Source organism: Mus caroli, chromosome 9 (genome assembly GCF_900094665.2).
Source record: "Mus caroli chromosome 9, CAROLI_EIJ_v1.1, whole genome shotgun sequence".
Taxonomy (NCBI): domain Eukaryota; kingdom Metazoa; phylum Chordata; class Mammalia; order Rodentia; family Muridae; genus Mus; species Mus caroli.
In genome coordinates, this window is record NC_034578.1 from 17553253 (window position 1) to 17563205 (window position 9953).

Sequence of the window (9953 nt, forward strand, 5' to 3'; positions counted from 1 at the left end):
CCCCTTGGTATTGCAAACTTTATATGCCCCAGTGCAGGGGAACGCCAGGGCCAAGAAGTGGGAGTGGGTGGGTAGGGGAGGAGGGCGGGGTGAGGGTATAGGGAACTTTCGGGATAGCATTTGAAATGGAAATAAAGAAAATATCTAATAAAAAAAAAAAAGCTTTGATGTTGGTAGAGAATGACTTCCAAGCAGCTGCCCATTTACCACCCCATCTCTCAGAGCCTGACAGCTAACAATTTGGCAAGCTCTATGGTGTGGAGATTCCCTTCATTATTTTATTGGGTTCTTATTTTTCATGTTCATTGGTATTTTGACTGCAAGTGTGTCTGTGTGAGTGTGTCAGAAGCCCCGGAACTGGGGTGCTCTGTCCTGACAGGGGTGCTCTGCCACGTGGGTGCCGGGAATGAAAACCCTGTCCTCTGCAAGAGCAGCCAGTGCTCTTAACTGTGGAGCCTTCTCTCCAGACACTTTCATTATTTGTTTAGTTTGTTTGCTTGTTTTGTTTTGAGACAAGATCCATCTATGTAATCCTGGCTGCTCTGGAACTTAATATGTAGATCAGGCTGGCCTGAAACTCACAGAGATCTTTCTACCTCCATGTTCCAAGTGCTGGGATTAAAGGTGTGGTTACAGCACCAGGCCTGCCTGCTTCCTTTCCTTTCCTTTCCTTTTTCCCTTTCCTTTCCTTTTTCCTTTCCTTTCCTTTCCTTTTTCCTTTCCTTTCCTTTCCTTTCCTTTCCTTTCCTTTCCTTTCCTTTCCTTTCCTTTTTCCTTTCCTTTCCTTTTTCCCTTTCCTTTTTCCTTTCCTTTCCTTTCCTTTCCTTTTTCCCTTTCCTTTTTCCTTTCCTTTCCTTTCCTTTCCTTTCCTTTCCTTTCCTTTCCTTTCCTTTTTCCTTTCCTCCTTTCCTTTTTCCTTTCCTTTCCTTTCCTTTCCTTTTTCCTTTCCTTTCCCTTTCTTTCTTCCTTCCTTTCTTTTCTTTCTTTCTTTCTTTCTCTCCTTCTTGTTTTTTGTTTGTTTGTTTGTTTGTTTGTTTGAGACACGGTTGTCTGTATAGCTATGGCTGTCTTAGAACTTTGTAGAGGCTGGCCTTGAACTCAGAGATCTGACTGCCTCTGCCTCTCAAGTGCTGGGATTAAAGGCATCCACCACCATTACCTGCTTTCCTTTCTTTTTTAAGACAGGGTCTCACTGTGTAGCCCTGGCTGGCCTGGAACTCACTATGTAAATCAAGCTGGCTTCCACTTCACAGAGACCTGCATGCCTCTGCCTGCTGAGGGCTAGGAGTAAAGGCGTGCCACCCTGAATACTCTTTACAGAAATACTCTGGCTAGTCAGGGATCTTACAGGGGTCACTGGTTAGGGAGGATCAAAGCTCTGAGGACCCCTCAGCCTACCTCACCAACTGGCTTCAGGTTTGGTAAGATTTTAGGGGAACTCGGATGGGTGGCGCCTCTTTTTCTCAAGCCTCACACTGCCCCGAGGAGATGGATACTAGCATTTGAAACTTGAGGCCCGTATGTGTCGTCCCTCAAAGTGAGGTCAGACTGCTAGGAAGTTAGGGAAGTGGGATTTGGGCCCTGGCCCCCCTCTTCTGCAGAGCCACTGAAGGTTGGAGTCTGGAATCTGGCGAGGTGGTAGGAAGAGGTAGGAAGGTACCAACAGCTTCCAACAGGAGGAACTCCCAGGTCCTTACACCAAAAACCACTTAGGGTTTTTTGTTTTGTTTTGTTTTTGTTTTTTAAATTTCTTTTCTTCTCTTCCATGGGCAAAGAAAATGACTCAGGAAGACTCAGTGGCAACCCTAGACTCAGGGCCTCGAAAGAGGCCCACCTCTGCATCATCCTCTCCGGAGCCCCCTGAGTTCAGCACTTTCCGGGCCTGCCAGTGAGGCTGAAGAATGAGGACCCCTTTATCCAGTTCTTTCCCTCCCACTGCCAGAGGCTGCAGAGGCTGCACATCTGTCCAGAGACTTGGCAGTGGAGGTAGGGTGGGGGTGGGAATCAAGCCATAGCTTTCTTAGGGAAGGACTGGCCAAAGGAAGGGGACCTTGTAACCTTCCTCACAGAAGACAAGAAAATGAGTTGGGGTATCAGCCTAGAGGCTAGACAGAGAGCCAGAACCTCTTCACAGATTCCCAGATCACCAGAGAAGTGTCACTATTGAATCAGGACACCAAGTCAGGCACAAGAGGTCTACATTCTCTAACTCCTTTCCTGTGCTTCCCCAACTGCAACTTACTTCCAGACTGGGTGTTTTATTTTCAGGAGAGATGTGTATATTTTTTGTTGCTGTTGTTGTTTCTAGATAGGGTCTGTGTTCTGGAACTCACTGTGTGGAGCAAGCCAGCCTAAAACTCAGAGATCCACCTGCCTCCAGAGTGCTAGAATTAAAGTTACTGCCATAACACCTAACTTTGGGATGTTTTCTGTTTTGAGACAGGGTTTTTCAGTGTAGCCCTGGCTGTCCTAGAACTCACTCTAGACCAGGCTGGCCTGGAACTCAAGGACTGCCAGCCTCTGCCTCCTGAGCATCGGGATTAAAGGCGTATGCCACCACTGCCCAGCAGAGTACGTTTTTACTCTTCACTTTGTGGGCCCAGCTGCCTTAGATTGTGTGCTTGCACCATTAGATGGGAGGGATGACTTGGGAAAGGGTTGAGTCTTTTGTGAGTCTTGCGGAGGCCCAGGAGAGGGTACGTATTAGAGTTCTCAGAGGCCCAGCAAAAGTGAACACAGTGGCTGGCCACTGAGTTCACTGGGGGACCTGAGAGTTAACTAGAGAAAAGGAGAGGTCCTAGTGGAGAAGCTAAAGAATTTCCTTTAAGTTCAGTGCGAAGGCCAAGCTCTGGAGGGCGGCTTGAAAAGCCTTTATCCCAGAGCAGCATGGGAAGGGGCCCCATGCTGGGTGCGAGCCTGCCAACCAGTCCAGACCTATCACAGGGCCTTTTCTTACCAGTGGGACGGGAGCAAGGCGGAGCTTACCTGGGAACGTACAGGGCGGAACCTTAACTTGGGGGCGTGGCCGAATCACCTGGGTTTGGAAACGGTTCTTGCCTTTCCTCAAGCTCAGGAGAGGTTGTTTGCAGGACCCTGGCCCGGAGGGGGCCGACCTCTCCGAGGGAGGGTTCGTGGATCAGAACACCGTCCCTTGACAAAAAGATGCAGAGCACCGTCTGCATTCTGCTAGTAACCGTCCCTTCTGGGGGCGGAGCCAGCCCTCCTCCGGGTGTATAAAGTAGACGAACGCCTCACCCCCAAGAGTATTGGGGGAGTACGCAGCACGCCAGCCTAGGGGCGGAGCTCAGCCCTGGAGGAGGCGTTTCTACTTAGTTCCCCGACTCACGCCTTTCTTGAGCTATGCTCACAGTGGCACAAAGCATGGTGGTTCGCTCGCTGCCGGCCTGTGGGTGGGTCTGGCCCCAGAGGCGTGTCCGAGCGGCCAAGCATTGCCTCCTGAAACGCCCTGTGGTACAAAGGGCTGTGGATCACCGGTCTCCCGCCCCGAGCGGGGGGTGGGGCCGCCTGATCATTCCGGAGGCGTGCCGGGAAGGCTAAGCACCGCCTCCTGACGCACGCCCTGCCCATCTCTCCAGAGCTGTGCGCCGTGGCACAAAGCGCCTCCGTTCGCACAACGCGGCCTCGGGGCGGGGCTTAGCATCCCTGGGGGCGTGTCATACTGCGGGGCACCGCCTCCCAACGTAGGCGCCTTCACCCGGCCTGCCGGGGTGGCTCAGCCACCTCACAAAGCAGCGACCGTTCCCGCGGGGTGGGGCCGGCCCCACCCCCGTCGTGCTTGCGCTCGCCCGGCTCCCTCAGGCGCCAGGAGGGGGCGCTGCGCCACCGAGCCGGCCGGCGGCGGCGAGGCGTCGCGTGGCCGGCAGGCGGCGCGCTGCCAGCCTCGGCCTCGGCCTCGGCCTGCGCGGCGGCGGCAGCGGCGGCGGCGGCCTGGGCCCGGGTGCGGCGGTGGCGGTGGCCGTGGTGGCAGCGGGGCCTGGAGCCGGACCTAAGATGGCAGCGGCGGCAGCGACGGCGGTGGGGCCGGGTGCGGGGAGCGCTGGGGTGGCGGGCCCGGGCGGCGCGGGGCCCTGCGCGACAGTGTCGGTGTTCCCCGGCGCCCGCCTCCTCACTATCGGCGACGCGAACGGCGAGATCCAGCGGCACGCGGAGCAGCAGGCGCTGCGCCTTGAGGTGCGCGCCGGACCAGACGCGGCGGGCATCGCCCTCTACAGCCGTGAGTGCTGGGGACACCCTGGGGACGGCGGCGCACGAGGCCGGCGGCGCGGGCGCCCGGGGAGGGGGCAGGCGGCGGGGGGTGGGGGGGCACTCGGGCCGAGCTTGTACACGCGGCTCCTGCTGCCCGCGGGCGAGATGGCAGAGAGGGTGTGCGTGGGGACCTTGGAGCCCGAAGAGGGGCGCGGGAAACAAGAGTCGCGGGCCTGAGATTTGCAGCGGGTGGGGTAGGGGGGCGCGTGGCAGGAAGTGGGGCCCCGAGGATTCTGGGGGGATTGTAGAGGGGACTGGAGAGAGGGAGTGATTGGGAGGGCTCTTGAGCGGGTGTGGTTTGTGGATCTCATCTCAGGGGACATCCTCCTCACACACGGACATTTGAAAAGTGGCTTTCAGTGTGTAACACCGGGAAGACTGGGTGCCGCCCTTGTGGAGGACTTGGGATTCGGGACCCCCCCACCCACACACCCACCAGGGTGGGTAAACTTTGGGACTCAGGACAGAGCCCTTCCTGATAGAGATTCCCAAGCCCATCCCCCATGGAAACGTGGAAGAGAGGAAGGCCGGCTTGCTGATGGCCGGCTTTAGAAGTCAAGAGGTAACAAGCCACCTCCCTCGCCACGCGCCTCTTGTCTTTTTTAAGAACGTGAGAAGCTGGTGACATTATCAGAAGCTGCTTCAAAAACTGACATGGGAAAACAAGGGGGGATCACTAGTGTGTTTTCGAAGTGCACCCCCTCCAGCTTTGTAGTTTCACCTTTCATTCTTCCTTGCTCTTGCTACTCTTTCTTCTGACGGATTCCTCAGACGGATTTGCTCTTGTGTTTCACTGGTCTTTGTCTCCCAGGATTTCGTTCACTGATGCTCATAAGGGGCCACCAAGGAAGACGGAATCGATTTTAATCTGTGGGAATTTTTTTCTACTCCTTGGTAATGGGGTGTTGTTGGAAAGGGAAATGTGTGTAGCAGTCTGTTCAGACTGGTTCTCCTCTCTTTGCCTTGACTTTGAAACACACAGGAGAAAGAAGTGTCTGGTTCCCAAGTGTGGGGCACCTTTGGGGGCTTGGGCAGAGCAGGGGTCTCCTTGATCACATGAGAGAAAGGGGAATTTCACAGGCTAAAGAACGAAGCTCTTTAGGACTACAGACCCCTAAGCAAGCCAGTGGTGTTTGGCTAGCCAGGGTACCAGGGCTTACCTGGAAAGTGTTCTGGGGGCCTGGGTGTGATGGACAAGCCTGTGGTCCCAATACTTTATAGGCTGAAGCAGGAGGATTCAAAGTTTGAGTACAGCATGGGTGACATGGGCAAATCCTGTCTGAATCACCAAGACAAAGTTCAGGTAACTTGGGTTGTTTAACTGAAGTTGATACAAACACCGTTTTTATAGACCTTATTTACAGAATTGTTATTTCCCACACAGTCTCTAACACCCAGCTTCCTCTATTAGAAGCTAATGTTATTACAGAGGAGACTTTACAGTTTGTGTTCTTGTTGTGACAGGGCCTTTCTGTATAGTCCTGGCTGTCCTGGAGCTAGTTATTTAGACCAGGCTGGCCTCAGACAGCTCTTCCTTCCTTTGCCTCTCAAATGCTGGGATAAAAGGTATATGCCACCATGCCTGGCTGTAGGAGGATCTCGGTTTAAGAGCTGCTTGGCTACAAAGTGAGATCTTGTCCTTAGAAAAGAGAGCACAAGTGAGGTGGACAAAAGACAGATGTTCAAGCCAGACTTTGTTACTTGAGAGTCTCTGACGCTTTCCTTCCCCCAAATAATGACAATGTTGAGGGTTATATAGAATTACATATACACACATGCCTCTGCAAATGGACCTCATATAAATGAAACCCACGTTTCTCAAATCCTCAGTTCCCGAATACATTTTTGGGGGCCAGAAAGGATTTTCACTTCTAGGCTAGTGGTTCTCAGTCTTCTTGATGCTGTGACCCTATAACATAGTTCCTTATGTTGTAGTGACCCCCAGCCATAAAATTAAGTTGCTACTTAATAATTGCAATTTTACTACTGTTATGAATTGTAATGTAAAATATCTGACATGCAGGATTTCTGACATGTGACCCTCAAAGGGGTCTCTACCCATAGGTTGAGAACCAGTGTTCTAGGCTAAAGTGACATTGGGGTGAAGATTTCCCCCCATTTTAATTACATTTATTTATTTGTGTGTGTGAGTGTAAGGGGTGTCTCGTCCTGTGCCACAGCAAGCATGTGGATAGTGGAGGACAGTCTGCAGGATTCTTTTCTCTTTGCACCTTATGGGTCAACTCATATAGACCTTACGATGGTAAGTACTCTTACCCACTGAACCATTTTTGAGACAATCTTAGGTTTTCCAAGCTGGCCTTTACTTGCTGTGTAGCCTAAAGTGGCCTTAAACATCATGCCACTTCTACTTCCCTCCTGCTGGGATAACAGACTTTTACCACCATGCCTGACTTTGGGGTGTGATTAAACCTGGGTTCTGAAGGCAGACTAAACTGGGTGTGTTGATTTCTAAGGGTCTCTGTAGCAATTGACCACAAGTTTGGTGGCTTAGAGCTGTTGGGATATAGTCTCTCATTTCCTGGCCACAACTCTGAATCAAGGTGTCTCCAAGGCCACTTTCCCTCTGGGTGTGGAGGGAAGACGCTTCCTCTCTTGCAGGTTCCAGGGGCTCTAGATACCACTACTTGGCCATCTGTAGCCAAACTCCAGATACCTCTCATTTCTGTGGCTTCTCATTTGTCTCTGTGTACTTGTGTCCTATTTTTGTTTTGTTTTAAGATGGTCTCATGTAGAGTCTTCTTGGGCCCTAGTGCCTTGTCCAAAAGACACCAACTGTTTCAGCCACCTATATTTCCAGACCCCAGGATCTGAATTTGTTCATGGGCTGTAAGGAGAGTTTGTCAGAATACCAGGAGGAATCTAGTGCCTCTGCTGTTTATCAATCTCTGTGGGTACGATAAGGGCCCAGCCTGAACTCAGGGATCTTGACAGGTGGTAGTTAGTCAGCTATATAGTCTAGCCAGCCTTATGACAAGTCTGTGCCTATTTCCTTACCTGCAGCAACACTTTTCTGCCAATAGCCTGGGATTCCTCTGGTTGGCTGAAGTACCTGAGGAAGAGAAGAGAGTCTGGAGCAGGGGATTTGTAGCAAGTGTTTGTCAACAGTGCATTTTTAAAATGACATATTCTTTGGTAATTTCACATATGAATACATTGTATTTAAACCATATCCACACTGAACAGAACTCTTCTACAGATGTTATTTTTATTTTGTATTACTATTGTTACTGATATTTTGAAACAATGTTTTATGTTGCTCAAAGTGGCATCAAATTTGCAGTATAGCTGATGACCTTGAATTTCTAGTCTTCCTGCGCCATCTCTCCAGGCCTGAGATTAGAGACATGCAGCACCATGCTGGTTTATGCCGTGCCTTGTGTGTGGTGGCAGACTTTGTGCCCACTGAGCTTAGCCCCAGTGTTCATCAGGGTAGCATCAGAAGGAGGAGCTGGCTCTCTAGGACGCCTCCTTAGGTTCTGTACCCCATGATGGGAGAGAGACTCCTGGGCATCCATTTCTCTGCAGCTGTGCCTTTCCTTGGGAGATGTGGTAAGCAGCTGCAGAAGCCCATTCTGGTCCCTCCGCAGAGCATTTACCCTTTCCAGCTCTAGCCATTGGAAGTCACTGGCTGTTTGTTATCCATGAGAGTGGCCACATGGCAGGCAGCTACCGAAACCAGGCCACTCTTCCTGGCATGGGTTTTCCCTGGCCTTGAATAAGTACTGGCATAGCCTCTACAGGAATAGAGGCTACCACTCCTGAAAGGAGGCTGCTTCTCAGAAAAGCCCAGGCTGGGCTGGCTAGGAGGAGAGCAGAGCTAACTTGCAGTTGCTCAGCCTGGCACCATCCCATTTAGAGATGCCCAAGACATTTTTCTGTTTTGATCAGCAAGAATGAATTTGGATGATGTCCCGCATGCTCCCAACCCTTTAGGAAGAGATGCCTTGCACAGACCCTGTCTGATGAGAAAGGGCTACTGTCATTTTGGCGAAGGACATGCAGGGTGGAAAGGCTGGAGAAACCTCTATGTTGGGCTGTCACTCAGTTGGTATAGTGTTTGCCTGACATGCCTAAAACAGTCTTGCATCATCCCTGTATTAACAAGGTATGCTGCTGTACACCTGTGATCCCAGCATTAGGGAGACTGAGGCCTGCTGAGGCTGCATAGTGAGTTCAAAGTCAGACTTGTGATACAGCTAGACTGCAGAGTCACAGGACCAGGGGCCATTGTGATTCCCTCTGCATTTCCTGAGCATTTGTTATGAGCCCAGGCATTAATTAGTCTGCTTTATTGTCAAGATAGGATGAAGTTGCAAAGTTAGTAATACCAGAAAGGTTATCTTCTGTCACCTGCCTTATGTCTGTTGTCATTTATTTTGGATTTACTTTATATCAGGCTCTGCATGAGCTCCTATTGCCCAACTCAAGTACTTGGAAAGTGTTGGCAAAATGGAGCCTGTGGCCTATTTTTATACAGTCAGGGCTAGAAGTTTTTATAGTTTGTAGGGATTGGAAAAAAAAAATCACTAGTCTACAAAAAGTAGTCAGCAAAGACCATCTTGTTCTATAAAACCTGTATTATTGGCCAGTCATGGTATATGCCTTTAATTTCAGCACTTAGGAGGAAGAGACAAGAGAATCTTAAGTTTGAGACAAGCCTGGTCTACAGAGTGAGTTCCAGGGTAGCCAGGGCTATGCAAAGAAACCCTGTCTCAAAAAAACCAAAAAAACATACAAAAAACAAACAAAACCTCCAAACAACCAGTGGTATTTATTTGTGGTTCTCTAACAGCAAAAGGTCGTAAGCTGAGGTAAAAGAATGAGCAGCCCAGGGCTGGCGTACGGCTCCTTGCTTGCCTAACAGGCCTGAAGCTCTGAGTTCCACTTTTTTCTGAGATTTCACATCAAAATTGGACTTTGTGCTTCTAGACAGCTGTTGTAGGTGTCAGCCCGGTCTACAGGTTTGTATCCACTGAGGTGTGATGCCTTTCTTCTCCTCACAACAGCCCCGACCTCGCCAAACTGCTTTGATTTGCCATAGAGTAGCTTTTTGAACTCAGATGTTCTTTCCTATGTGTGCATAATATTTCCTCATTAGGCCCAGCCCTTCCCTTCAGGCAGCTGAGTTTGCAATCTCTGCCAATAGCTGTGGCCTCCAGGATCCTGTGCTCTGCCCCTTGTCTTCACCTCTACCTGAGCCATGCTCAGACCCAAAGCCCTTCAGCCAGTGGTTTCTCTCTTTTTTTTTTTGGGGGGGTTTTGAGACAGGGTTTCTCTGTATAGCCCTGGCTGTCCTGGAACTCACTTTGTAGACCAGGCTGGCCTGGAACTCAGAAATCTGCCTGCCTCTGCCTCCCAAATGCTGAGATTAAAGGTATGTGCCACCATGTCTGGCCAGTGATTTCAATCAATATAATGCTGCAGCATTTCAATCCAGTTCCTCACACTATAGTGACCCCAACCATAAAGTCATTTTGTTACTACTACCTTTTAAATCTTCTTTAAAAAGATTTATTTATTTTATGTATATGAGTCTCAGACACACCAGAAGAGGGCATCAGATCTTATTACAGATGGTTGTGAGCCACCATGTGGTTGCTGGGAATTGAACTCAGGACCTCTGGAAGAGCAGTCAGTGCTCTTAACCACTGAGCCATCTCTCC

General features: G+C 50.5%; 2 protein-coding genes and 2 long non-coding RNA genes across 7 annotated transcripts in view; 3 read left to right on the plus strand and 1 right to left on the minus strand.

Moving 5' to 3' along the window:
• Positions 1–2422, plus strand: part of C9H19orf38 (chromosome 9 C19orf38 homolog) — an 18313-nt gene extending 15891 nt beyond the window's left edge. For both annotated transcript variants that reach the window (XM_021172591.2, XM_021172592.2), the window contains one exon: positions 1776–2422. In XM_021172591.2, coding sequence (XP_021028250.1) covers positions 1776–1892 — 117 coding nt within the window. In that variant the 3' untranslated portion in view covers positions 1893–2422. The remainder of the gene's footprint in view (positions 1–1775) is intronic.
• LOC110301889 overlaps positions 1–3615 on the minus strand; it is an 11206-nt gene extending 7591 nt beyond the window's left edge. Inside the window, exon 1 of the long non-coding RNA XR_002378747.2 lies at positions 2986–3615. This is a non-coding gene — a long non-coding RNA (uncharacterized LOC110301889). The remainder of the gene's footprint in view (positions 1–2985) is intronic.
• Positions 3616–3915: 300 nt separating this feature from the next.
• Positions 3916–9953, plus strand: part of Carm1 (coactivator associated arginine methyltransferase 1) — a 43701-nt gene continuing 37663 nt past the window's right edge. For 2 of the 3 annotated variants that reach the window (XM_021172996.1, XM_021172995.1), the window contains exon 1: positions 3916–4234. In XM_021172996.1, the coding sequence (XP_021028655.1) occupies positions 4012–4234 (223 nt within the window). In that variant the 5' untranslated portion in view covers positions 3916–4011. The remainder of the gene's footprint in view (positions 4235–9953) is intronic. The other variant, XM_021172994.2, reaches the window with a different exon arrangement.
• LOC115031914 overlaps positions 7752–9953 on the plus strand; it is a 13038-nt gene continuing 10836 nt past the window's right edge. The window contains exon 1 of the long non-coding RNA XR_003837549.1: positions 7752–7763. This is a non-coding gene — a long non-coding RNA (uncharacterized LOC115031914). The remainder of the gene's footprint in view (positions 7764–9953) is intronic.